Source organism: Aquila chrysaetos, chromosome 9, assembly GCF_900496995.4.
Source record: "Aquila chrysaetos chrysaetos chromosome 9, bAquChr1.4, whole genome shotgun sequence".
In the NCBI taxonomy this organism is placed as follows: domain Eukaryota; kingdom Metazoa; phylum Chordata; class Aves; order Accipitriformes; family Accipitridae; genus Aquila; species Aquila chrysaetos.
In genome coordinates this window covers 25730038-25757966 of record NC_044012.1, presented here as the reverse complement: position 1 = coordinate 25757966, position 27929 = coordinate 25730038, and the positions used below count along the sequence as shown (strand labels likewise).

Genomic DNA, 27929 nt, shown 5'->3' with positions numbered 1-27929 from the left:
AAGCTGCTTTTAAGGAAAAGAGAAGAGAGACTGATTTTTTCAGAAAATGGCCAGGAATGCACACACAATTTTCACCTAACTCCAGCCCCAAAATGAGAGAAAAAGCACAAATACTGTTAAAAGGGAAGGACACTGAAGAACCCTGTGAGAGTTGGGAGGAACTGAAAAGTGTTATGGCTGTGTACAAAGGCCAAGATATAACTAGAAAAACACTTAAGATACTGCTTCTTTGACATGGAAGAAGAAACAAAAAAAAAAGAATATTAGAAGTCCAGTCTAAAAAGATAATATCAAATGATAGCACTTCTGTGGAAGTCTGAAGGACAAATCTTATTAATACAGGATCTTTCCTGGCTGTCTCTAATTCTGGGCCTGATCTCTTAGGACCTCTTTATCTAAAGAAACCACAAATCCACTTTTATTCTTATCTTGGACCTCAAAACATCAGCAACTGTTTTTTAGGTTAACCTCCACATGTATAAATATGTTGCATTGCTTGGTGACTTTTGTTCTCAAGGAAGAGTTCTGCAAAGATAAGGTTTTGCAAAACTCGGCTGTGGAGGCAGAAGAAGTCACATACAACAAGACTTCCTTTCCTGTCCCTGCAGTGTCTGGTACAGATGTGTTATAGACTAATGGTAGCCAGTTGGAGAAGAGTCAAAAGTATATCAAGTGTCAATAATTTCTTCACTTGCAGTCCATTTTTCTGTCACTTTACAGCAGTCTTTGGATTGTCCAATGAAATTGAACTTCATCTATAGGTGGGGCTTACAGGATAAATAGTCAAGGGGTAAAATACATAAGTAATCCTAGACACAGAGATTAGTACTGAGGGTTTTGTTCTCCTAGCACTTTAACTACTGAGGCATGTAAATCATCTCTAAATTATGAGTGTCTTTGTGAAGATCCCCTGGGAACAGAAACTTGTTTGGCTTGGTCACAGGTTCCTGAGAACTTCAAAGTTTATCAGAAGCTTTTATTAAAGTGCTAGGCATGCAAAGTATCACATTATTTGAATTCTCATATCACTTCTGTAATAACATATTATTAAGATTTGGGAGTGCAGGTCAGTCATTGGGTTCTAAAATTTATGTCATTGTTCCTGGCTGCAGGAATTACAACTATTTTATTTTTAATTAAAAAATAGCTCAAGGTTTGGTTTAAGCTATCTTGTATTTCAAGGAGATTCTCAAAGAAATTGCCCCAGCCTTATTTAGCTTCCCTTCCCTGTCCATTCCTCAGTACTTCTCCATATTCCAAGGGATTAGCAGGCTTTTTCAAAAATAGTTTCCTCTATAGCAGCTGGTACCTAGCAGCTATTTGAGGAATTAATTTGCATAGCAGTATCCATAGATTATTTTCATCATTTTTTTAAATTCTTCTTTCATCCAAGCTTATCTTGGAAAACACAAAATACTTCTAAAATCAGACTATGAGTTAAAAAAAAAAATATCTGGCAACATATTCAGAGATGTCTACAGCCTTCTTTGAAAATAATTACAATAATTATTGTTCTAACTCCAGCCACTTTATTGTACAGCCAGAATGACTTTATGGCCTGATCTTTGAAATGAATTAAAGTGAGTGAAATAGAAGGTCACAGCTTTTTTTGTATAATCATGGACAGACCTATATACTCAGATTATAATTAAAACTTCTTGCCTAGTGTAAGAACATCCTCCTGAGACACCTGTGAGTGACTAAATGTCTGAAAAAAAAATTGTTAATCAAAATGGAGCTGGAAGCTTACTCACAACAATTTCTATGTAATGGCTCCAGACACAAAGGTGACCCCAAAATCTGTGCATGGAGAAACAGACACACAGAAAATGGAAGTTTTCCTGGTAAGAAGAGTGCCCTCTACAAGAAATTTTGAATTGTAATTAATTAGCTCATCATAAAGAAATGGATGCCTCAAAGACTTTGAGCAGTTGAACAAATCTGTAAAAATTCTTGTAACTCAGAGCCCTCCTATGCCATTCCCTTTTCTCATCATTCACAACAGCTCTGATAGCCCTTGCTTTTATCTCAGACCTCATTCTTAGTTAATTGTACTAAAATAGGTGCTTATTGACAGCATTAGCAACAGCCTTCATATCCTACACAGCCATTTGAAGTTTGAACAATAATCTAGCACACCTGGTTCCAGGCCACTGAGAGTGAACTCTGCTAATGCCCTCACAGTATTAGCAATTTCTGGCTTATTGCTTAAAACAGAAGATGTACCTATAGCTTAAGGTTGTTTAGTTCAGTCAGACAGGATGCCTCTGCATGGCATTCCTGTTTCTATTGCAACCCACCACTCATTATTTGCTGGGATTTGTTGTTTAGCCCAGGCAGCTGAATAGTACATGCTGTATGTGTAATCTGAGTTTGGTGTAGGTAGAGCGTCTGACTTGAGCTTCACAACATCAGGTTCTGCTGCTCAAATAGCTCCCCTGAAGGCAAAGGTATTCAATTATAGGTAGATATGTAGTCCTCAAAGTTCATACTTTAACATAGCTATTTTCATTGTTAATGTTATTCAAAAACTGTTATGAAGAACTTTAAAACGGCTAAAGTTTGAGGTTTGGGTTTGCATCTTACTGTGGTCTAATAAGCTCAAACAATTTATGTTACAATTTCCCTTTCTGTAAAAAAATAAATGTAACTGACTACTGCATACAGATCTGTGGAGTATTTCTGCAAAGAGCCAGGTGTAGTGTGGTTGTTATGCTGGAATTCAATGGGGAACAGTAGAAGAAAATAACAACAAAAACTAATTTACGCTGGAGGGAAGAAATTATTTACTCACCAGAACCTCTGCAAAACACCACACCCAAAATGGGTGGGCTTTAGTTATTTTTCAGATATGTTTGAATCATTTTTCAAATGCAGATTTTAATTGTATTTCAGATTGTAAGGGTACAATTAGTATTTTTTTACCTATGGCCCTATGTTTCAGATCCACCGTCCTTGCAGACCGGTGTCTTGGTGCCACTAAGACTGATGAATGTGTCCTTGTAGTCAATCACCTCAGAGCAAGGGGTTGCCTGTAATCATTGGTATAAACCTGTTTCACAAGGCATGATTTCTTTCTGCCAAGGGTCACATGAGATATCACTCACCCGCATTTTGCTGCAATTACATGCCAGGTCCCTGATTTTACATTTATTTCCTTTAGCCATTTAGGAAGGAAAAGATCACAGCCTACTTGTTTGGAGCTGGAGACCCAGGACTAACACACATTCATTTAAAGCCTTTCCATCCTGGTAAGAAGAGAAGGGTTTTCATACTCAAAATAAACTTTGAAATTACAGACTTTTGCGTGGGGTGAAAATTCAGCCTGACATTTAACTCCACAGATGCCTGTGATCACTGAGCGTACACAAGTACCTCTGCTAAACCCAACTATTTCAGCACCAGCCCATGAAGATCCACACAGAAGCACCAGGAGCTCTATTTACAACATGAGTTACAAATCTACATTTAAGTAGCCTTAGATAGGTTGGCATTAATTACAAAAAATACACAATATAATTTGCAGTGGGAGCAGGTCTCCTCTTAGAGCATTCCCCCCAAACTCCCTATGGTCTTTTGTCTTTGGGGTCCCACTTTGCTCAGACAATGGCCATCAGAAACACTTTCTGATGAACAAGAGGAACTTGATAACAAGTAGTTTAAGTGGATGGCCTTACCTCTGATGAAAGCCAGACTTAGGGAAGGAAATGTAGCAAATCTATAGTACTTGTAGACAAAGTATCTACTCTGTATATAGTATCCACTTTGCTACAATGTATCTAGTTTATTTCCACAAAAGGCCTCTACTTGTTACAAAAGCCTCTACCTTATATATACATTGTTCCCAACGTTTCCTGGCTGTAAAATGATTTCTTGGCATAGAGGTCGTCAGCTAAACCCTTACTTCTAGTCAACATGAAAAAGTAGTTTTCAATTAATAAAATGGAGGAACAGTAAGAAATTTTACAAAAAGTGAGCTGGTAAAAGTTTTTCAAACAAACACCAGGAGACTTGGACTGTGATGCAGCATAACTTTAATGAGACCAAAAAGTGGAATAAAAAAGCACAAAGTATAAGTACATATTTCTAGGATTCAGTAAGACAACAGCTAATATGTCTTTTCATCCTGGGTTTCTTTTCTCAGTGCTGCTGTGAACTGAGACAATAAAGTCCCATCTACAGCAATAGAAAAAAATATGATTCATCATAAGTATGAAGTATTCAAAGAATAAGACAAGCAAAGGCCTGATTTTAGGAGTTGCCAACCACTCACAGCTCCATTAACTTCAGGTGGAGTTGTGGGTGTCTAACATCGCATCTGAAAACCATGGCCATGAGCTCAGTCTTGCATCGGGTTTTGCTTCAGCATTCCTGGTCATTTCTTCCTGCTTGCTCCTCGTGCTTTAGCACGGCCCATAGAAGCCACTGCGGTAGGTGTTGTAGCGACGGTAGGGCCGGCTGTACCCACTGCCCAGGCCTGGATAGCCAGAGCTTCCAAATCCTAAGGAGCTGCCAGAGGAGATGGGCACTCCCCCAGCACTAAGCGCACTCCCAACAGCCGCGGATGCTGAGGATCCCACAGCGGTGTTCTGGGGGAAGGAGCTGAGGATGGGTCCGGGCAGGGTCACCACCACGGGAGAGGGCTGGATCACCACTGTTGAGTCCTGGCACTGCCTGACACAGGGCTCATTGCAGCTGTTTGCCAGTGGGGTTGGGCCACAGGGGGTGGGAGGACACAGGTCATAGGAAGACGTGTATAGGGAAGGGAAGACTGAAATACAGGGAACAAAGTAATTGCAATATAAAATCTGTATTAAGTTTATAAAAGTCAGGTAAGAGGATAACATATGTGAAAGTACCTAGAGAAGGTGGTCAGAGAGGTAATCACTTATTAGATTGAAATAGTAGGCAGTCTGAAAATAGCATAGAGGTTTCTCTTATTTTTATAAGCCTGCTGGAGGATGTCTCAGCTCCGTGGCTGGCCTCTGAACTGTGGTGCCAGTCATGGTAAAGTTTGCCCTAACCCTTGCCAGCAAAAGCATTTCCCATTCATTGGTAGTTTCCCCCTGCACTGTCTCTCTGGAGAAGGTGCAATTGTGACTGTACTAGGACATGGAGAACAGCAGTTGGAGCTCTCATCAGGCATGGAAAGTGACCCCGACCTGAACATCGACACATAACTGGATTTAGTGCCTTAACACTAGAACTTAGTCACTAATAGCCCAGCCAGCAGCATTTGCAGAAGTATAGAAAGTGTTTGAGAAGCTTCCTTTGCTCCCAGATGTTGTATGACTAGAACAGGCAAACCTGGAGTGTGAAGAAGGATTATTTTCCTGATCAGAAGTTTCTGCCTTGATTCGAATTCAATGTATTTGAGTCTGCTGGCATTCCTGCTCCTCTGCCTGTGGAAAAGAGGACTTGGGGATAAACCCTGGAACTCAGCACAATTAATTTTTTTTTCGCTAGTCCCAGTTCCTCAAGATGAGAATGTATTTCCAACCAGGTTCATTGGCTAGCTACTCCCTTACAATTGATCTCTAAAATGGAGCATGAAGCTGCTTGTTTTGAGAAACAATATTGCCAGTATCCTCTAAGTCCTGTCTCATTACACCCTGCTTCACAAGTAAATAAAGTCTTTCATTTTGATAGAAGTAAGCCTTTCTGATTTTCTTTCCCAAAAGGAAAAGAGCTAGCAATATTTATAAAGAATTAAGAATACCCCCCCCCCCAAAAAAAAACCAACCCCAACAAACAAACAAAAAACCAAACAAACAACAAAAAAGGCAAGCAGTCATCAAAGTAACAGTTTAGCATTTAAAAAGACACTGGGCAGATTCAGACTTACCTGTTCACCTGGGCGAATAAACCAAGAGAAGTGGATGGAAAAGTCTTGTGTTGTATAGGTTTTTATAGTATGTTCCAGACTGTCTGCAGACCAGAGACATATATTATGCATGAAATTACTTAATGATCCATACTTTTGCATGTAAAATCCACCAAACTGATCAACTCCTTTTTTTTCTTTCAAAATCTCATTTAGTATTGCTCTATTTTTTCCCCTCCCCTTATTACGTTCACATTCCAGTATAGACAAAGCTTTCATGTTCATCAATGTGCACCTGCTTAATTGCTTGGAAGGCTGTGGTGACTCGTTTGAATTACAACAGTAATTACATTGCCTCCTAAGGCCAATGTACATTTTATGTTTCATTTTAGTCATCAAGACACTGCTTAAGGGGAGTGTATGTGATGCATAGTCCTTATTCAAGACTTCACTCCTTTAGGTGAATAATCATTTAGCTCTGAGGTGGGGGCCTGGGCTCAAATCACAACCATTTTCATTTCAAGGACTCAGCTTTACCACAAGACAAGGTGTGTAATAGGTATTCCCAAAGTTTGCACTTCCGCACTATTTCAATCCCACACAAACATACAGCTGAGAAGAGGACTGAAGTTCCATGAGTATTGCAAAGGTTAAAGAAAGTTAAGACCAGTGAGAATTGCTGGCCAGAGACAATAAAACACATTCTAAAACTGCTTGGGCTAACCCACAGTTTTCCCAGTTTGTATGAATTCAGCTAATACAAACACATACAAGACTGCATTTCTTTACCCAATCATAAATGTTTACTTCATTTTCCACGGCAAAGTTAAACAATCACACTTTTAATGAAAGAGCTTGATTACTTGATCTTATATTTCATGACATTTATTAACTGCCTCTAATTCTCAATATGATTTCTTTGCAGTCTCTCATCTGAGGAATCACCATTATTCCTACCTGAAATCCCAGTAAGGCACTAGGATGTGCAGCAATTTTCACATCAAATTAAGTACAAATGTGCATTTTAAAGATTGCTTTCAAGTACTGATTCTTAGAGGTAGTGTTCTGCTGGAGCCAAACTATGACATCAATAGAAGTTACACCCAGCAGTTCTCCATTACATTTATCTTTACATGATTTTTTTGTCTCTGCAGCCTGCAGTGGCCTGCCCTGGCTGTACTCCAACCTGCTGGAAATACTTGCACAGATGGAAGTATGCAAAAAGCAGGGATCAGGTCTCTCCTCTTAGCACCACTGTCCCTCAGCAAGAGATATGAATTAACTCTAAATGAAGAGTGTCTTTATACATAGGTTGGTCTTGTCCTTCAGAAGAACAAAGGACATCAAAGTTCAGAACAGCTTTTCACTAATGGCTCAAACATGCAAAGTTTCATGCTACCTCATGTTCAAGGTATGTGACAAGATCTCAACGCTCACATCACCTGGCTAATAACCTAATTTCAAAGTATGTGAGTCAAGATCACTCAAAGGACTTCACAAACTAATTCAAGGTAAACACCTTCGGAAACTTTAATTATTTTATTAAAATTTTTCATAATTGATTTAAAAAAATAAAGCCAAATCTTCATCTTCTGTAAAATCCTATAACTCCATATACTTTAATGATTCTCCACAAGAAAATTCTCCTCTCCTTTTCTACAAAAGAAGGAGAGGGTCTTTTTCTTCCCTTTCCTCAAAATCTCTACTATCCAATGTACTACCTGTTGTCTTTTTATATATTTTTAAAAAATTATTTCCTTATACTAGCTGAAAGCAGTCACTCACCTGGAGAATTCATTTCCCTTTCATCTGTAAAATGAGACAGTCAAGGAATGCTAACTTTTCCTCATTCTTCCCTCTAGGGACATAAACAGTTTTCCTTGGAGGGCATATAATATTTTAGAAACAGACTTATTAACAGCGTGGAAATGTTTTCATTAATATTCTGCCAGTTTAGTCTAATTAGCACCTAGAGTTCACCCAAAAGGTTGAGAGCCTTTGGATCTTGCTTTTTGGGATTGTTAAGGCTGGTGATCCAGGACATAACAGCTCTCACTTATGGATCAGTAATGGAGTTTCACATTCCACACACTCAGTTAAAACCCTTTGTGTAACAAGAATGCTCCCATGACAGGCTGGTGAACTACCAAATTGCCAAAGAGCTGACAAATTACTTACATGAATTGAAATTTGTATCATCTTTATGTTGACTTCAGAGGCTTGAGTATACTAGTGCAAGGCATTCAAATGATCCACAGATCTTTGAGATGAAAGAAGCTTTGAGGAATGCTTTTCATCTGATGCCAGGGTGAGATTAGATTGGTACATAAACCATAAGCAATTTAACTACTGGGAACGATTTAACCAGCTGCAACAGAGTTTATACAACTGGAATTATTTGAATGCCTCAAACCTTCCCAAACACGAGAATCTCTTCAATTTTTCCCCCAAATCTATTGTTTTAGTAGCAAATCTGGTTTAAATCTCAGGTCCTTACTTTTAGCAAAAACAATTTACTTGCAAGGGTTTCTAAAGGTTTTATTGCCTACAAGTGTCCTATATTTATTTTATGTTAACATGCTTCATTCCTTGACATGAGCTTTTTGTTAGAATTCTGTAGGGCTGCAGCTGGGACAGTAAAGACAGCTAGGCTTTTATAAGGAGCCCTAAAATACACAGTACTTATGTAACAGATAGCAAGTAAGTAGATCAAACGGGTTTGCTCTCTGTCACAAAATCTATGTGTATACCTCCTTTGAGACTTCTGCTGCCATTCATCTTTTACTTCACAAATCCAAGCATTCAAGAAGAGATTTGATGGTAAAAGAGTGTAAACCTTTCTTTGCACCCTGCAGCTCCAAGTCAGAGTTATTGAGAGTGTGAATCACAACAGGATTCCTTACAACAAATATCATTATATGCAAGATTAGATACCCTGCCATTCTGTTCGATCATAAAACACTTCCAGCCTTGAGAATAATTTCTTGGCAGAGATGCAGAAAGCCAAGTATTATGATAAGTCAGTGTGGAATCAATAAGCATTTCAGCTGCAAAATTAAATATTTTCTTGATCTTGAGCTCTAAACACCCATTCTTCTCCACTTATTAGCGGCCCAACAAGTATTCATATCATGTCTCTGCCTGGTAGCAATATCTACGCAGTGCTGAATTTCACCCAGAAAAAGTTTCAAAATAAGATAGGAGGGGAAGAAAGAAATAACATAAGACTGGAGATATGATAAAAGCATAACTTTAATAATACCAAAGAGTGGATTAAAATGCTGCAAAGCAACAGGTTTCAATATGGGAAGAATGGCATATCTCATGGTGATGTATTCCACAGACAGAGCCCTTCTTTCAGTGCAGCATTGCACCCCAACAATCAGGTCCCATCTACTGTCTAAATTATAAATTTTACACCAGGTAGTATCAAATACAGTGATGCACAGCAGAACTACATACTTGATTAGAAATACAAAGTAGTATAAGAACAGTAGGGGCTTCCTTTTAAAGAATGACCAACTCCCACAGCTCCATTAACTTCAGGTGGAGTTGTGGGTATCTAACATCGCTTCTGAAAACCATGGCCATGAGCCAAGTCCTGCATCAGTCGTGCTTCAGCATTTCTGGTCATTTCTTCCTGCTTGCTCCTCATGCTTTAGCACGGCCCATAGAAACCACGGCAGTAGGTGTTGTAGCAATAGTAGGGCCAGCTATAGCCACTGCCCAGGACTGGATAGCCAAAGCTCCCAAATCCCAAGGAGCTGCCAGAGGAGATGGGCACTCCCTCAGCACTGAGAATGCTCCCAATGGCTGCAGATGCTGAGGATCCTACAGCGGTGTTCTGGGGGAAGGAGCTGAGGATGGGTCCGGGCAGGGTCACCACCACGGGAGAGGGCTGGATCACCACTGTTGAGTCCTGGCACTGCCTGACACGGCTCACTGTAGCTATTTGCCCGGAGGGTTGGGCTGCAGGAGATGGAAGGACACTGCTCATAGCAGGACATGTCTGTGGGATGGAGGTAAGTCTGAAATACAGGACCAGAAGTGAATGCAGTGTAGGAGTCATACTGCACTTACATTTACACAGATCAGGTATCAGGACAACAGGACCTTTCTAGGGATCCTTTCAGGAGTTGAGTGGGGAGTGAGTTGAGAAGGAAACTTAACTTTAACTCTTAAATGTGCTACAAGAAGGTGGAGGCTGAAATAATTCTCTCTCACTTGTTGGTGATCCAGTGGAATAGCTGGCAGCAGAACAAAAGGACACATACATGTATCATTACTTTAATTTTAGTAATTTGATTGGCTGTATGTCTGGAAAGACACTACAGAGATCCAGCCCCAGGTATTCAGAGCATTGTAGAAGTAGTAATTATGAGTAATACCTAGCCACAATGTACTTATGTATAGAGTTCAATAGACATCTGGAAAATGAAATGAAGAATTATTTTCCAGGTTCCAGCTTTGCCTATGAAGAAGTACAAATTTCAGTATCATCAAGCATACCTGAAGCTGAGGTCTTTGGAAATCTTTCCTGGACAACTTGTCCACAGATGTGCCATCTATGAGAAAGCTAGGGGTTCCTTGCATACTCCCTGTGTCTGGTTCCAACACACCAATAAACACAAAATTCACTGTTTCCTATGCCCACCTCACTCTGTTGGGTGCTCAGCTCTCCTCTATTTTTCTATTCTTTCCCCTTGCCCTCACAGTTCCTGAAACCATTTCTCTAAACTTGCAGGAGATGTCATTGCACCCTATAACATAATTTCAAAACTTGGCAACTGTAAGACACCAAGTAGAACTTTTTGATGCTATCATATTGAAGTCCATGTTGATTACTATAGCAGAAGGTTGAGGATATATGATTAGAGCCAATATCCTTGCTGAACTCAGTATGACTAATCCTTCTAATCTCAGTATGCAGCTTCATTTTGTCTTCATTTAGACAGTGGTATTTAGAGCTCAAAAGCTTGTGGTCTGACATAATTGATTTTTAACACCCACAAACCTCTGCTTTAATCCTTCCTAGCTTTCTCACTCTCTGCTATTTCTTTTAGTATCTGGTTCATTTTACCCTCTTGTTTCTCACTGTGTCCAGTAGTAGATTCATCATAACAAAAATGGGAACACTGAAGAAGCCTCCCATGGAATAAACAGCAAACAAAAGGATTTTTCTGGATGACATTTCTGAAGATAAATGCATCCACATCCTCTACAAACACTGTTGTTTTCATATCAACCCAACTGAAATTTCAGGCGTTACGGGTGATGGATAAGACCCTTAAAGATATAAAATGCACATTGCTACTTGAAAGATGACTGTGCACATAGATCTCTTTAAGCATAGAATCAGAGAATAGTTTGAGTTGGAAGGGACCTTTAAAGATCACCTAGTTCCAACCCCCTTGCACAGGTATTCTACCAATTCAGTTTATTAATCTTTATTATTATTAGGCTTTTCCAAGTCACTTAGCATGTCTGAAAGCCCACATTTGAATAAATTTATATCACCATTTCGAGGATCCATATGGACAAGTCGGGACTCCAGAAATATCTGCAATTCTAACAGCAAAATAAAAATTTTAAAGAGAAAAAGTTTTTCCCCCAACCATCCAGCAACTACCAGAATACTGTGGAGAAAAAAAAAACAAACCAGCAATCAAATTGTTATGAAGGCAAGAATTCAGCAAATAGGAAAAGAGAAGTAGATTTGAATTAACCTTGTTCAGAAAAGAGGAAAAAGGTAAGAGAAGTGGTAGGAAGGACCTTCAGTTGAGTTAGCTTTTATACTGCATCTTGAATGGCCTGAGGACCACAGACATCCTTTGTGCATGAAATTATTTACCAGCAAGTATGTTCTAAATGCAAAACGCTTCCAACTGATTAAATGTCTTTTTCTTACTGTTTATTACTTTGTTTTCCTTTCCTTATCTTCTGACATACACATTCCATCATACAAGCTTCTCTCATCTTCTGGTATTACGGACCAAATTTATTCCAGTGCCACCTTTCAGTCACAACAAAATTTATCCTCCAGTGTATGTTTCACTTTAGTCATAAGGAAAAATATTAAGAAGAATTTATAGAATACATAATTCATCATTCAAAGGTATTCTTTTATTAAAATGTCAGTGTAAATCCTTAATAAATTCTGGTCTCCACCAATGTTTACAAAGTTCTGACTCCAGCCAAGCATAAGAACAATCTAAACTGAACTTACGTGTTTTGTGAAGGCCCTGCAGAAAAGCACAAGCATATACACACCTGAAATCCCACAGAATCCAACGAGAAAGAATCAGAGCCCTGTGTAAAATTCAGAGAAAAATACTATTATGTCATATCAAATTTGGATAGTATTACCCTATTACACTTTGGTAACACAGCTGCTAGCACACAGAGATATTTAAACCTGATTTATCAGTTCTTTTATGAAGGGAAGCTATAACTCCCTTCTGCACCATCTCAGACCACAGATATGAAGAGCACTTCACAAGTCATCTTGAGGACACATATGAATTTTAAACTATTTTGAGATATTATCCTTGCACAAGATTAACTGTGGAGTCATTGGGGGAAAAAAACCCACACAAGGGCCTGTTTGCCATTGTATTTTTTTCCTTGGTGCAGACTGCAGTACAACAGTGATTACACCAGAGACTGATGGAAGTTCATTGCATAAGTGGAATATATAACAAAATTTTAATATATTTTTTAACTTTACTTTGCAATCTCTCCTGTATAAGCCCAGACATAGATTCATACCTTCTCAAAGTGAAGCCATTTGTATTTTAACAGACTCTATGGAAACCAACCCTGAACAATTCTTTAAAGAAAAAGATCAACCTTTTACAAATTTTTAAACTGCTTTTCATATTTCAATAACATTATCTAAAGTGACCCACCTATGCTCTTAAATATTTCCCTTCCTCCTTCATTCCTTTCCAGACCTAAACAATCCTACCAACCCATAAGCATGTAAAACATGTACATTTTTGAAATACAAATTCTTCTGTAGCATCAGGTACTTACTGGCAACCTGGAGAATTAATTTTCCTGCAAAAATTGTAAGAACATCCACAGAATTTTTCAACACTTTTGCTTCCTTCTATTAATACAAGAGCTTCTATTTGGTATACTACCTCATATTTTAAAAAATTAACTCATCGGAGATCACTGCAGTATTTTCAAAAAGACTCCTGAACTGTCTCCTTACCATGACTCAACTCCAGATTGGTCTGATTGGCTCAGAGAACTCATCCAAGAGGCTTGAAGCCCTCCTTGGAGATGGCCTCAGAGATTTTTTCAAAGATGGTGAACAAGTTAACTGAAAATTGTTCTTAAGTGGGTCGGACAGGGAATTGCACACAGAGAGTTTTAGTAAATATCTTGAATGTCTTCCTAGTTTGTGCTCCCAAGACACCTGCAAGCTAATAAATTGCTGAGGAGCTGAAAAAAAAGTCTTTATTAGACTGCACTTGGAGTAATTTCACATTGACACTAATAGAGTCAGTATAAAAGTACCAGAAATTAAAAGTACCCATAAATTGTGAAGATGAAAGAATTTTTAATGGGTAGAATATGCTTCTCATGCAATGCCAGGCTGAACTTAGACTGCAAAACAAAAGCAAAACAATTTCATTATCAAGAAAAATTTCAACCTGCAAAAATATACATGGGAACTAATTAATGCAAAAAAGGATACCTCAATAGTCTCAAATTTGTAAACATCCATATGCATAGTTATTGTACCCATTTCTCCAGTCTTAACATACAAAGAGGACATGGCTTTCAAACTGATGTTCACATTCTTCAGGAACTGTCTCTAATGACGCATTTAATAAAGGCTTCAACACCCTGCACAAACACTCCAGGATGCCATGCTGTCTGAAGATGGCTAGTTCCAGGACACGGCTTTCTTTTTTCTTTTCAATCAGCAAGCATAGACTCACAGTCTTACGGCAGAGGATAGTTTTCCAAGCTTTTTCATTCAGAAGCACCACAAAGGTACCTTTTGGGACATGCTCATGTTGGACACAGGCCACTTAACCAGACATTTCATTCCCCTGAAATTAATTTCTGTACTCTTTATGCTACATGTCCATTTGCGTCATGAAAGACGCCTTACTGCCACCAAGAATGAAGCCATTCTTTGGTGTATATCAGAGTGCAATCAGTGATTCCTCACATATCTGAGTGAATAACTAATTACTTCAGTCATACCAGTTCTGTCAACAGGGTACCATATGCTTGTGAATGCATTCCAGTCCCTTCAATTACTTGTTTGGAAAATAAACTCATGGAAACCAATTTTTAATTAGAGATTCCACTCAGTTTACTACCTATTGATTTACCATCTTTCATACACTGCTTTTGCTGCCTCAAGCCACAATCTAAAAGGCAATATATCCCATCTTATCTCTAAACTATTTCCCCCCCCCCCTAACTTGGTAACTTTGCAAGTAAGTAATTCTTAAGTAAAGAAAACTTATATTCTAAGTGTAAAATATTTGGAAAAAATAAACCTACCTTTTTTCCCCTACTGTGTGGACTTTTGGACTGGTTCCAGCACTGAACCTGAATGCTAGGTATCTTCCCTCTGGCTCCTCCACTATTTCTATCTCAGCACTATGATACTTCAATTTTCAAATAGATTTTAGTGGGCTCTAGAGAAGAAAACCCTGCACAAGGTATAGAGTCATCAGAAATTACACAGCTCTCATTCTTATTGCTTTCCTGTGCTATGTCCTGCCAGACCCCACATAGCTCCAGCCAGAAAGCAAAGGAGTCAATACAATTAAAAACTTGCATAAATTTCTAAAAGTTTATGTACCTACAGACAAGTGTATTCTTTATTATTCTTCGATGTCTTAGTTGCAACATGTGCTGAGTTTTAACATCTTTGAGAAAATTCCTAGATGGTGAGTAAACAGGATTAAACCCAAACTGTTCTTAAGGGAAATACCTATGGTAATTTGTCTACTTCCTCAATCATGTAATTTTTCATCTATATTATGAGAGTTCTTGTGTGGATTAGGTAAGGAATAAGATTTAATGGATTTTGTTCAAGGTTTGAAAAAGGACATCAAAGCCCATCAGAAAATTTAATAATGATACCATCATATAAAGACTCTTATTACTCTGATGAGATTTGAACACTTGCTTCACATTTGAAGTCTTGAGTCAAGAACACTCAAAGTGTGTCATGGTTAAAGATTCAGAGTCTGGTATTATTCAGCCTAATGAAAAATAGAGACCCAAATACTGCTTCTGAAAATCTTATTCTGCATTTTCAAATTCTCAGAGTTTCAAAGAAGCAAAATAAGTGATAATATCAAAAAGCTCCCAACCTGAAATATCACAATTATACTTTAACACACAGATGTGGAAAAAGTTTTGGAAAAAAACTAACAAGAGAAATATATAAGTAAATCTGTTCAATGCATCACAAGAGTGTAAATAACATGAAAATTATTTTTATTAGGTTACTTGAGGCGACTATTCAATTCGTACCTTCCACTGAAAAGGTACTATGCATAGATTTTCCCATATCCTAACACATCCTCACAAAAGGGACAAAAAAGGTAGAAGAAAACCACAGTGAAACTCAAATTCAGATGCAAGCTCAGTTTAATGATAAAAAGTCAAGTACTATTCTGCAAAACAAAAGGAATATATATATTTATATAATGGAATGAAGCCATTTAAACCTTTCCAACTGAAATACAGCAAGCAAGATTCTGCTTTTCCTTAATTCGTGAATAAAACCCATCCACTGATCACTTAAAAGTACACCATTATACCAAGTCAATAGAAAACTCAAAATCAAAAACGCAACTCAACAAAAGCAGGAATTTCAAGAACAAGACTTATGTTGGCAACGTGCCCAGACAGCAGTGACTTCCCTCCCTCCTTTGCGGGAGGGCACGAGGGTGCTCAAGCCCCCTGGAAACCCTGGCCAGCAGCTCCATCCTCGGTCCGGCACCCGGCTTTGGGCTTCCTGGTCGATGCACTCACTGGACGCCCAGCCCGGCTTTAGCAGGGCAGGCACCTTCTGCCACAGTAGCGGCCACCAAGGCCAGAGAGGTTAAAGCCCCCGGAGTTGATGGGCACTCCCTCCTCACTCAGGATGCTGCCAACAGCAGCGGAGGTGGTGGATCCCACAGCGGTGTTCTGGGGGAAGGAGCTGAGGATGGGTCCGGGCAGGGTCACCACCACGGGAGAGGGCTGGATCACCACCCGGGAGTCCTGGCACTGCCTGACACAGGGCTCGTTGCAGCTGTTGGCAAGCGGGGTTGGGCCACAGGGACGGCACAGGTCGTAGCAGGACATGGCTGCGGGGGGGAGGTGCACCTGGGAGAGAGGGCAGGGAAAGCAGAGGCAGCATGTGAGGCGCAGCCTGACAGCCTGCTCGGCAAGAGCAAAGGCACAGTCTGGGGAGCAGGGAGGAAGGGAGGTTAAAGAGCCCTGGTCCCCAAGGCTCCCCTCCCTGCAAAGAAAGCCCAAGACCTTCTCCCACCTCCCCCCACTGGAGAACAAGAAGAACAGGGACACCAGGAGCAGATCGAGTAGCAAGGCTCTCAGCAACAGCTGTGCTGAGGCAAAGACTCGGTTGAGGCCGGAAGACAAAGAGGAAAAGGAGAAAGAGAAGAAAAAGGCAAAGGCGGTTGCAGCTCACCTTCTTCACCAAGGAGGAGAAGGCAAGAGAAGTGGATGAGGAAGCCTGCTGTTGGACTGGCTTTTATACTGGTCATGACTGCTCGGGGCCCAGAGGCACTCTTTGCGCATGTAATGTGTTTGCCAACAAGCTCATCTTGCATGCAAAGCATCACAATTACAGCAATGGGGACACTGCTTGTGTTCCCTGCAACGCTGCCTTTTCATTTCCCTCTTCGTGACATGCCCATTCAGCCACACAGGCTCCTTTCAAGTGACAGTATTAGAGGCCAAAACGTTTCCAGGGGAAATGACACGCCAGCACAGGCAGATGATCCAGGCAGTGATGAGGAGTGTCCCACCCCGCCAGGTGATGCTAGTCCCTTGCCCTCCAGGGCCTCACTTTAAAGTGTTTCCTGATGAATGGGGCAGGTCTCCTCCTAACCCTGAGGCTTTCAGCCTGGACACCCACATGCAGGGGACGGACGGCACCATCAGTCGCTCGCTCTCTCATGCTGTGCTCACTCACACTGTATTAGGCATCGCCTTTCTAGGCAGGGCACCCCTGCTCTCTCTCTGACATTGAGCTTTGATCTCGGCAGAAGTTTGCCTGCCTCTTTTGCCATCTTCTTTCTCTCCTTCATCCCTACCTGCCTTAAGCAGCAGACTACCAGTGGTTAAGAATGAAGGCTGTTCCCCTCCCAACGCTCTTTGCTGGAGACCGCTGGCAAAGTTGGAGGCACCGCAGTGACCGAGGCACATGCTGGCCCATCGACACACGTCCTTCTTCCTGCCACGACTTCTGTGTCTTTGCCACAACTTCTACTTTGGCCATCCAGACTGCTGCCACACCAGGCAAGACCAAACACGTGGCAGGATTTCCACAGGACACCCAACCCTGCTCAGCAGCAAGCAGGCTCCACGAGTCTTGGCAAGGACAGTCGGAGGAGCACGGCACAAGAGGTGCCTCCTACTCTCCAGAAGCACGACAAGAGCAGCAGGACCAAAGCATTGCCTGTGGAGGAGAAGGGCATGGGAAGGAGGGACTGAGAACAGAGCAGCTGGCGGGGTACCACTCCACAGCTTGAGGCCCGGTTGGAGGGACAAAAGGATCACTGCTCGGGACCTCTCCAGGCACAGCCTGCACAGCAGCTGAGTGGGGTTTCTGGAGGATTTGCAGCACATCTGCTCCAGACTCACGTCCCTTCAGGACACAGTGACACACACAGAAGGACTCCACAGCACCTAATGCTTCTGACCACAAGACTGCTCTGCTGGGGGCAAAGATGCTTTTCCTGCTCCGTTCTTGAACTTTGCAGACTTTCCAGGACGTGTCAGCAATGCTACCCATCACTTTCAACTGAGGATGGACGATCCCTGTGTGTCCGTTCCCCTCCCCTACCTATTTTACTCACCCATGATCGACGCATCCCCGCTGTGCCAAAATCTAGCAGAGGGCTCACATCTCCCTTATACAGAGTTGCCCTTGCTGCCACCTGTCCCTTCAACTCCCTTGGGACTCCCTCCAGTTCCAGGGTTTGGAAGAAGTGCTTGGAGGACAGAAGGGCAAGGACACGTTGCAACTGGTAACATGCGATCGCAGCCTTGGGCAGGTGGGCGTTAGCCTGCACAGAAATGTCTTCCAGCAGGTCAATGGCTTGCCTCATCAACTGGAAGCCAGTATCCAACCTCGCCTGTTGATCTCATCTCCCTTAGGGCAGCTCCTGGCCACCTTTTCCATACTCAGGCAGTACCACACACCCCTCCACTGCCCCATGTACTCTTCCAATGACCAGAGCCCTTGAGGGTACTCAGCCCCTCCATGCACGAGAGAGGTCCAGCATTGGCCCTTACCCACCCACCCTTTTCCCCTCCACGGTATAACATTTCCCCTGGACGGCTCCGCTGGCCATCCCAGGAGGGAAGGGACATGAGGAGACTCAAGCTACAATGCAGCATAAACTTTAATGAGTCTAAAGAGTGAAACAAAGCTGTGCGTGCTGGAAGGCACCCGGTCCAGGCTGCTACAAGGGCAGCTGACAGTCAGGCACCCCTTCACAGCAATGGGACACACGTCTTCCTCCCACACACAGGGGGAGAGGGTGATGAGCAGGGCCCCTCTCAACTTGCTTCAGGATGAACCCGTGGCACAGGACAGCAGGAGACAACAGGGACTCATGATGCGGAGAAGAAAGCAGGCGAAGGAGAAGACAACAGCTGGCCGTCTTTCCAGGCAGCACAGGCTGGCACCTTGCTTCCCTCCCTCCTTTGCGGGAGGGCACGAGGGTGCTCAAGCCCCCTGGAAACCCTGGCCAGCAGCTCCATCCTCGGTCCGGCACCCGGCTTTGGGCTTCCTGGTCGATGCACTCACTGGACGCCCAGCCCGGCTTTAGCAGGGCAGGCACCTTCTGCCACAGTAGCGGCCACCAAGGCCAGAGAGGTTAAAGCCCCCGGAGTTGATGGGCACTCCCTCCTCACTCAGGATGCTGCCAACAGCAGCGGAGGTGGTGGATCCCACAGCGGTGTTCTGGGGGAAGGAGCTGAGGATGGGTCCGGGCAGGGTCACCACCACGGGAGAGGGCTGGATCACCACCCGGGAGTCCTGGCACTGCCTGACACAGGGCTCGTTGCAGCTGTTGGCAAGCGGGGTTGGGCCACAGGGACGGCACAGGTCGTAGCAGGACATGGCTGCGGGGGGGAGGTGCACCTGGGAGAGAGGGCAGGGAAAGCAGAGGCAGCATGTGAGGCGCAGCCTGACAGCCTGCTCGGCAAGAGCAAAGGCACAGTCTGGGGAGCAGGGAGGAAGGGAGGTTAAAGAGCCCTGGTCCCCAAGGCTCCCCTCCCTGCAAAGAAAGCCCAAGACCTTCTCCCACCTCCCCCCACTGGAGAACAAGAAGAACAGGGACACCAGGAGCAGATCGAGTAGCAAGGCTCTCAGCAACAGCTGTGCTGAGGCAAAGACTCGGTTGAGGCCGGAAGACAAAGAGGAAAAGGAGAAAGAGAAGAAAAAGGCAAAGGCGGTTGCAGCTCACCTTCTTCACCAAGGAGGAGAAGGCAAGAGAAGTGGATGAGGAAGCCTGCTGTTGGACTGGCTTTTATACTGGTCATGACTGCTCGGGGCCCAGAGGCACTCTTTGCGCATGTAATGTGTTTGCCAACAAGCTCATCTTGCATGCAAAGCATCACAATTACAGCAATGGGGACACTGCTTGTGTTCCCTGCAACGCTGCCTTTTCATTTCCCTCTTCGTGACATGCCCATTCAGCCACACAGGCTCCTTTCAAGTGACAGTATTAGAGGCCAAAACGTTTCCAGGGGAAATGACACGCCAGCACAGGCAGATGATCCAGGCAGTGATGAGGAGTGTCCCACCCCGCCAGGTGATGCTAGTCCCTTGCCCTCCAGGGCCTCACTTTAAAGTGTTTCCTGATGAATGGGGCAGGTCTCCTCCTAACCCTGAGGCTTTCAGCCTGGACACCCACATGCAGGGGACGGACGGCACCATCAGTCGCTCGCTCTCTCATGCTGTGCTCACTCACACTGTATTAGGCATCGCCTTTCTAGGCAGGGCACCCCTGCTCTCTCTCTGACATTGAGCTTTGATCTCGGCAGAAGTTTGCCTGCCTCTTTTGCCATCTTCTTTCTCTCCTTCATCCCTACCTGCCTTAAGCAGCAGACTACCAGTGGTTAAGAATGAAGGCTGTTCCCCTCCCAACGCTCTTTGCTGGAGACCGCTGGCAAAGTTGGAGGCACCGCAGTGACCGAGGCACATGCTGGCCCATCGACACACGTCCTTCTTCCTGCCACGACTTCTGTGTCTTTGCCACAACTTCTACTTTGGCCATCCAGACTGCTGCCACACCAGGCAAGACCAAACACGTGGCAGGATTTCCACAGGACACCCAACCCTGCTCAGCAGCAAGCAGGCTCCACGAGTCTTGGCAAGGACAGTCGGAGGAGCACGGCACAAGAGGTGCCTCCTACTCTCCAGAAGCACGACAAGAGCAGCAGGACCAAAGCATTGCCTGTGGAGGAGAAGGGCATGGGAAGGAGGGACTGAGAACAGAGCAGCTGGCGGGGTACCACTCCACAGCTTGAGGCCCGGTTGGAGGGACAAAAGGATCACTGCTCGGGACCTCTCCAGGCACAGCCTGCACAGCAGCTGAGTGGGGTTTCTGGAGGATTTGCAGCACATCTGCTCCAGACTCACGTCCCTTCAGGACACAGTGACACACACAGAAGGACTCCACAGCACCTAATGCTTCTGACCACAAGACTGCTCTGCTGGGGGCAAAGATGCTTTTCCTGCTCCGTTCTTGAACTTTGCAGACTTTCCAGGACGTGTCAGCAATGCTACCCATCACTTTCAACTGAGGATGGACGATCCCTGTGTGTCCGTTCCCCTCCCCTACCTATTTTACTCACCCATGATCGACGCATCCCCGCTGTGCCAAAATCTAGCAGAGGGCTCACATCTCCCTTATACAGAGTTGCCCTTGCTGCCACCTGTCCCTTCAACTCCCTTGGGACTCCCTCCAGTTCCAGGGTTTGGAAGAAGTGCTTGGAGGACAGAAGGGCAAGGACACGTTGCAACTGGTAACATGCGATCGCAGCCTTGGGCAGGTGGGCGTTAGCCTGCACAGAAATGTCTTCCAGCAGGTCAATGGCTTGCCTCATCAACTGGAAGCCAGTATCCAACCTCGCCTGTTGATCTCATCTCCCTTAGGGCAGCTCCTGGCCACCTTTTCCATACTCAGGCAGTACCACACACCCCTCCACTGCCCCATGTACTCTTCCAATGACCAGAGCCCTTGAGGGTACTCAGCCCCTCCATGCACGAGAGAGGTCCAGCATTGGCCCTTACCCACCCACCCTTTTCCCCTCCACGGTATAACATTTCCCCTGGACGGCTCCGCTGGCCATCCCAGGAGGGAAGGGACATGAGGAGACTCAAGCTACAATGCAGCATAAACTTTAATGAGTCTAAAGAGTGAAACAAAGCTGTGCGTGCTGGAAGGCACCCGGTCCAGGCTGCTACAAGGGCAGCTGACAGTCAGGCACCCCTTCACAGCAATGGGACACACGTCTTCCTCCCACACACAGGGGGAGAGGGTGATGAGCAGGGCCCCTCTCAACTTGCTTCAGGATGAACCCGTGGCACAGGACAGCAGGAGACAACAGGGACTCATGATGCGGAGAAGAAAGCAGGCGAAGGAGAAGACAACAGCTGGCCGTCTTTCCAGGCAGCACAGGCTGGCACCTTGCTTCCCTCCCTCCTTTGCGGGAGGGCACGAGGGTGCTCAAGCCCCCTGGAAACCCTGGCCAGCAGCTCCATCCTCGGTCCGGCACCCGGCTTTGGGCTTCCTGGTCGATGCACTCACTGGACGCCCAGCCCGGCTTTAGCAGGGCAGGCACCTTCTGCCACAGTAGCGGCCACCAAGGCCAGAGAGGTTAAAGCCCCCGGAGTTGATGGGCACTCCCTCCTCACTCAGGATGCTGCCAACAGCAGCGGAGGTGGTGGATCCCACAGCGGTGTTCTGGGGGAAGGAGCTGAGGATGGGTCCGGGCAGGGTCACCACCACGGGAGAGGGCTGGATCACCACCCGGGAGTCCTGGCACTGCCTGACACAGGGCTCGTTGCAGCTGTTGGCAAGCGGGGTTGGGCCACAGGGACGGCACAGGTCGTAGCAGGACATGGCTGCGGGGGGGAGGTGCACCTGGGAGAGAGGGCAGGGAAAGCAGAGGCAGCATGTGAGGCGCAGCCTGACAGCCTGCTCGGCAAGAGCAAAGGCACAGTCTGGGGAGCAGGGAGGAAGGGAGGTTAAAGAGCCCTGGTCCCCAAGGCTCCCCTCCCTGCAAAGAAAGCCCAAGACCTTCTCCCACCTCCCCCCACTGGAGAACAAGAAGAACAGGGACACCAGGAGCAGATCGAGTAGCAAGGCTCTCAGCAACAGCTGTGCTGAGGCAAAGACTCGGTTGAGGCCGGAAGACAAAGAGGAAAAGGAGAAAGAGAAGAAAAAGGCAAAGGCGGTTGCAGCTCACCTTCTTCACCAAGGAGGAGAAGGCAAGAGAAGTGGATGAGGAAGCCTGCTGTTGGACTGGCTTTTATACTGGTCATGACTGCTCGGGGCCCAGAGGCACTCTTTGCGCATGTAATGTGTTTACCAACAAGCTCATCTTGCATGCAAAGCATCACAATTAAAGCAATGGGGACACTGCTTGTGTTCCCTGCAACGCTGCCTTTTCATTTCCCTCTTCGTGACATGCCCATTCAGCCACACAGGCTCCTTTCAAGTGACAGTATTAGAGGCCAAAACGTTTCCAGGGGAAATGACACGTCAGCACAGGCAGATGGTGCAGCCTGTGATGACGACTGTCCCACCTTGCCAAGTGATGCCATCCCCTTGCCCTCCAGGGCCTCACTTTCAGCGTTCTCATAATGAACGGGGCATGTCTTCTGGCAGTCCTAAAATACAAGGCCAGACTTAAAAAGAATTTTCTGTGACGGGAGTCAACATATCCATTGCGTAACCTCATACCTAACTCCATCAAAGTTAGGCATAAACTTCCCAGTCACCTTGGATACCCTGTAAGGTTTTAGACTCAGCAATTTAACATCAAGAGAAATTCGTATGCTCTTTGCTCGTCCTTAGCTTCTCTGGAGAGCCTCCAGTCAACAGGAGAAGGATGTTTGAGAAGCAGAGACACTCCCCTCCAACACATGCTAAGTCTGCTCCCTGCCCCCACCACCACCAAAGGTCAGTGCTGGGGCTTCCCAACGGTTCCTTCTTCATCCCCAAGACTGCCAAACACTTCTTCTTTGAGCCTACACACTGACTCAACAACAGACACTGCAACAAGCCTGGAAAGCTTTCCATGAGACATCAAAACTCATCACAAGTACTCACAGTCTGGGAACGTCAGCAGGAACACACTGGAAGCGAGTAGACATCAGGATATCTGTTTCCTCTTCCCAAGCATCTCAGCACTCTCAGACGTGAGTTTCCCACTGGCCCATGCTAGTCCCACAGTCAGCACCTATGGTGAGGGTCTGCCCAAAGGCTCCAGTGCCCTGCTGCACCCTACCCTCTCTGATCACGTGCCGCAGATGCTCTCCACCCGCCCCGGTACAATGTTTTCGCCCCACCGTGCTTCTGCTGTCAGCTCAGCATGGCTTATGGGTGTTGATGGAGGGTGCATTTCCTGAGGGCCTTCCTGCACAGCAGGGCACTGGGATTTTGCTAGCAGCAGCTGTCTTTCAGGGAAGACAGGGCTTTAGCTATGGGGAAAGGCACCGTGGGGGTTCCCACAGCATATGGGGCAGCACAAGAGATGCCCCTCGCTCTACGTGAAGCAGGACTGGGAGGCTGGGAGACACGGGGCAAAACGTCACCTGTGGAAGACTAGAGGATGTGGGAGGAAAGGATAGGCACCTTGTCCTCTCCTACGTCACCAACTACATGACAACTTTACACACAAGCAAGGTTACTTCCCTCCCTGATGTCGGTGGTCTTGCAGTTCAGGGCAGAAAGGCAGGAAGACACAATGGCTGCACCCTGCAGGTTTCTTTCTTTCCTTCCTCCAGTGCGCAAGGGACGGAGGAGAAGGGCTTGCTAAATGCCCTCACTTCAGTGTCATGGGCCACACGTCATGTAAACTCCCAAGCAGTGACTGTGCCGCTCTGGCCACATTGCTGAATACTTCAGAAAGGGAGCTGGGGACACAAAGAGACGGTCTGGGGGCAGAAGTGAAGAGATACAACTCCTTGCGCATCTGTCAACACACCAGACACGTCTTGGAGCCGTGGAAAGCATGGCAGGGGTTTGCTGAGAGACGCAACAAGTCTGGCGTTTGGGACAGAGGGATGTGGGTGACTTTGGGAAGGCTTTGTCACATGTAAAGGACAGTCCCCTCCAGGTGACCATTTCAGTGGGACACCCACTCTCAGTCCCTCAAAAGGATACAAGTGCACCACATCGTTTCAGCCACCCCTTTACCCTGTATGGGATCACATTTGCTTATGCAGCATAGTATTGTACCCTGGGCTGCTTTAGACAAAGTATCTCCATCAGGTTGAGGGAGTTGATCCTTCCCCTTCACTCAGCACTCATGAGGCCACAGCGGGAGTACCGTGTCCAGTTCTGGGCTCCTCAGTGCGAGAGAGACATGGACATAGTGGGGAGAGTCAAATGAAAGGCCACGCAGATGACTAAGGGACTGGAGCGTCGCACGCATGAGGAAAGACTGAGAGCTGGGATGAGCAGGCTGGGGGCGGGTTGGGGCTCATTGATGTATTTAAATACCGGAAGGGAAGGTGCAAGGAGGAAGGAGTTAGGGTCTTTTCAGTGCTGCCCATTGAAAGGACCAGAGGCAATGGGCACAAAAGGAAACACAGAAAGCTCCATCTGAATGTCAGGAAACACTCTTTCACTGTGAGGGTCACCAAACACTGGAACAGGTTGCCCAGGGAGATTATGGACTCTCCATCCTTGGAGATATCCAAAAGCCATCTGGAGCTAGAGCAAGTGGCTCTAGGTTGACCTCCTCGAGCAGGGTACTGGACGAGATGACCTCCAGAAGTCCCTGCCAACCCCAATCATGCTGTGATTCTGTGATTTCCCATTGAACAGCGTGGCTGGCCATCCCAGGAGGGAAGGGACATGAGGAGACTCAAGCTACAATGCAGCATAAACTTTAATGAGTCTAAAGAGTGAAACAAAGCTGTGCGTGCTGGAAGGCACCCGGTCCAGGCTGCTACAAGGGCAGCTGACAGTCAGGCACCCCTTCACAGCAATGGGACACACGTCTTCCTCCCACACACAGGGGGAGAGGGTGATGAGCAGGGCCCCTCTCAACTTGCTTCAGGATGAACCCGTGGCACAGGACAGCAGGAGACAACAGGGACTCATGATGCGGAGAAGAAAGCAGGCGAAGGAGAAGACAACAGCTGGCCGTCTTTCCAGGCAGCACAGGCTGGCACCTTGCTTCCCTCCCTCCTTTGCGGGAGGGCACGAGGGTGCTCAAGCCCCCTGGAAACCCTGGCCAGCAGCTCCATCCTCGGTCCGGCACCCGGCTTTGGGCTTCCTGGTCGATGCACTCACTGGACGCCCAGCCCGGCTTTAGCAGGGCAGGCACCTTCTGCCACGAGTAGCGGCCACCAAGGCCAGAGAGGTTAAAGCCCCCGGAGTTGATGGGCACTCCCTCCTCACTCAGGATGCTGCCAACAGCAGCGGAGGTGGTGGATCCCACAGCGGTGTTCTGGGGGAAGGAGCTGAGGATGGGTCCGGGCAGGGTCACCACCACGGGAGAGGGCTGGATCACCACCCGGGAGTCCTGGCACTGCCTGACACAGGGCTCGTTGCAGCTGTTGGCAAGCGGGGTTGGGCCACAGGGACGGCACAGGTCGTAGCAGGACATGGCTGCGGGGGGGAGGTGCACCTGGGAGAGAGGGCAGGGAAAGCAGAGGCAGCATGTGAGGCGCAGCCTGACAGCCTGCTCGGCAAGAGCAAAGGCACAGTCTGGGGAGCAGGGAGGAAGGGAGGTTAAAGAGCCCTGGTCCCCAAGGCTCCCCTCCCTGCAAAGAAAGCCCAAGACCTTCTCCCACCTCCCCCCACTGGAGAACAAGAAGAACAGGGACACCAGGAGCAGATCGAGTAGCAAGGCTCTCAGCAACAGCTGTGCTGAGGCAAAGACTCGGTTGAGGCCGGAAGACAAAGAGGAAAAGGAGAAAGAGAAGAAAAAGGCAAAGGCGGTTGCAGCTCACCTTCTTCACCAAGGAGGAGAAGGCAAGAGAAGTGGATGAGGAAGCCTGCTGTTGGACTGGCTTTTATACTGGTCATGACTGCTCGGGGCCCAGAGGCACTCTTTGCGCATGTAATGTGTTTGCCAACAAGCTCATCTTGCATGCAAAGCATCACAATTACAGCAATGGGGACACTGCTTGTGTTCCCTGCAACGCTGCCTTTTCATTTCCCTCTTCGTGACATGCCCATTCAGCCACACAGGCTCCTTTCAAGTGACAGTATTAGAGGCCAAAACGTTTCCAGGGGAAATGACACGTCAGCACAGGCAGATGGTGCAGCCTGTGATGACGACTGTCCCACCTTGCCAAGTGATGCCATCCCCTTGCCCTCCAGGGCCTCACTTTCAGCGTTCTCATAATGAACGGGGCATGTCTTCTGGCAGTCCTAAAATACAAGGCCAGACTTAAAAAGAATTTTCTGTGACGGGAGTCAACATATCCATTGCGTAACCTCATACCTAACTCCATCAAAGTTAGGCATAAACTTCCCAGTCACCTTGGATACCCTGTAAGGTTTTAGACTCAGCAATTTAACATCAAGAGAAATTCGTATGCTCTTTGCTCGTCCTTAGCTTCTCTGGAGAGCCTCCAGTCAACAGGAGAAGGATGTTTGAGAAGCAGAGACACTCCCCTCCAACACATGCTAAGTCTGCTCCCTGCCCCCACCACCACCAAAGGTCAGTGCTGGGGCTTCCCAACGGTTCCTTCTTCATCCCCAAGACTGCCAAACACTTCTTCTTTGAGCCTACACACTGACTCAACAACAGACACTGCAACAAGCCTGGAAAGCTTTCCATGAGACATCAAAACTCATCACAAGTACTCACAGTCTGGGAACGTCAGCAGGAACACACTGGAAGCGAGTAGACATCAGGATATCTGTTTCCTCTTCCCAAGCATCTCAGCACTCTCAGACGTGAGTTTCCCACTGGCCCATGCTAGTCCCACAGTCAGCACCTATGGTGAGGGTCTGCCCAAAGGCTCCAGTGCCCTGCTGCACCCTACCCTCTCTGATCACGTGCCGCAGATGCTCTCCACCCGCCCCGGTACAATGTTTTCGCCCCACCGTGCTTCTGCTGTCAGCTCAGCATGGCTTATGGGTGTTGATGGAGGGTGCATTTCCTGAGGGCCTTCCTGCACAGCAGGGCACTGGGATTTTGCTAGCAGCAGCTGTCTTTCAGGGAAGACAGGGCTTTAGCTATGGGGAAAGGCACCGTGGGGGTTCCCACAGCATATGGGGCAGCACAAGAGATGCCCCTCGCTCTACGTGAAGCAGGACTGGGAGGCTGGGAGACACGGGGCAAAACGTCACCTGTGGAAGACTAGAGGATGTGGGAGGAAAGGATAGGCACCTTGTCCTCTCCTACGTCACCAACTACATGACAACTTTACACACAAGCAAGGTTACTTCCCTCCCTGATGTCGGTGGTCTTGCAGTTCAGGGCAGAAAGGCAGGAAGACACAATGGCTGCACCCTGCAGGTTTCTTTCTTTCCTTCCTCCAGTGCGCAAGGGACGGAGAAGGGCTTGCTAAATGCCCTCACTTCAGTGTCATGGGCCACACGTCATGTAAACTCCCAAGCAGTGACTGTGCCGCTCTGGCCACATTGCTGAATACTTCAGAAAGGGAGCTGGGGACACAAAG

At 46.1% G+C, this 27929-nt stretch overlaps 6 protein-coding genes across 6 annotated transcripts; all 6 read right to left on the bottom strand.

Moving 5' to 3' along the window:
• Nucleotides 1-4123: 4123 nt before the first annotated feature.
• LOC115345897 (feather keratin B-4-like) lies at nt 4124-7622 on the bottom strand. Its single transcript, XM_030025413.1, has 2 exons — nt 7610-7622; nt 4124-4771 (listed from the first exon to the last, which is right to left on the bottom strand). The coding sequence occupies exons 1-2, from the start codon at nt 7620-7622 to the stop codon at nt 4404-4406; spliced, it is 381 nt and encodes a 126-aa protein (XP_029881273.1). The 3' UTR covers nt 4124-4403.
• A 1860-nt stretch (nt 7623-9482) lies between these two features.
• On the bottom strand, nt 9483-9821 carry LOC115345896 (feather keratin 4-like). Its single transcript, XM_030025412.1, has one exon. The coding sequence runs from the start codon at nt 9819-9821 to the stop codon at nt 9483-9485; it is 339 nt and encodes a 112-aa protein (XP_029881272.1).
• A 5621-nt stretch (nt 9822-15442) lies between these two features.
• On the bottom strand, nt 15443-16564 carry LOC115345960 (feather beta keratin-like). The gene is made up of 2 exons (XM_030025509.1): nt 16506-16564; nt 15443-16180 (listed from the first exon to the last, which is right to left on the bottom strand). Exon 2 carries the CDS (start codon nt 16157-16159, stop codon nt 15863-15865), a length of 297 nt encoding a protein of 98 aa, XP_029881369.1. The 5' UTR covers nt 16160-16180; nt 16506-16564; the 3' UTR covers nt 15443-15862.
• Nucleotides 16565-18429: 1865 nt separating this feature from the next.
• LOC115345952 (feather beta keratin-like) lies at nt 18430-19574 on the bottom strand. The gene is made up of 2 exons (XM_030025500.1): nt 19516-19574; nt 18430-19190 (listed from the first exon to the last, which is right to left on the bottom strand). Exon 2 carries the CDS (start codon nt 19167-19169, stop codon nt 18873-18875), a length of 297 nt encoding a protein of 98 aa, XP_029881360.1. The 5' UTR covers nt 19170-19190; nt 19516-19574; the 3' UTR covers nt 18430-18872.
• A 1865-nt stretch (nt 19575-21439) lies between these two features.
• On the bottom strand, nt 21440-22584 carry LOC115345951 (feather beta keratin-like). Its single transcript, XM_030025498.1, has 2 exons — nt 22526-22584; nt 21440-22200 (listed from the first exon to the last, which is right to left on the bottom strand). Exon 2 carries the CDS (start codon nt 22177-22179, stop codon nt 21883-21885), a length of 297 nt encoding a protein of 98 aa, XP_029881358.1. The 5' UTR covers nt 22180-22200; nt 22526-22584; the 3' UTR covers nt 21440-21882.
• A 2768-nt stretch (nt 22585-25352) lies between these two features.
• LOC115345972 (feather beta keratin-like) lies at nt 25353-26305 on the bottom strand. Its single transcript, XM_030025532.1, is given in 3 exon segments — nt 25353-25626; nt 25628-25921; nt 26247-26305. Coding segments are annotated over 2 exon segments (297 nt in total). The 5' UTR covers nt 25901-25921; nt 26247-26305; the 3' UTR covers nt 25353-25602.
• Between the last annotated feature and the right edge of the window lie 1624 nt (nt 26306-27929).

What these genes read in the sequence shown, in the direction of transcription:
- LOC115345896 (XM_030025412.1), bottom strand. Translation starts at nt 9,821, where the DNA reads ATGAGCAGTGTCCTTCCATCTCCTGCAGCCCAACCCTCCGGGCAAATA.
- LOC115345960 (XM_030025509.1), bottom strand. Translation starts at nt 16,159, where the DNA reads ATGTCCTGCTACGACCTGTGCCGTCCCTGTGGCCCAACCCCGCTTGCC.
- LOC115345952 (XM_030025500.1), bottom strand. Translation starts at nt 19,169, where the DNA reads ATGTCCTGCTACGACCTGTGCCGTCCCTGTGGCCCAACCCCGCTTGCC.
- LOC115345951 (XM_030025498.1), bottom strand. Translation starts at nt 22,179, where the DNA reads ATGTCCTGCTACGACCTGTGCCGTCCCTGTGGCCCAACCCCGCTTGCC.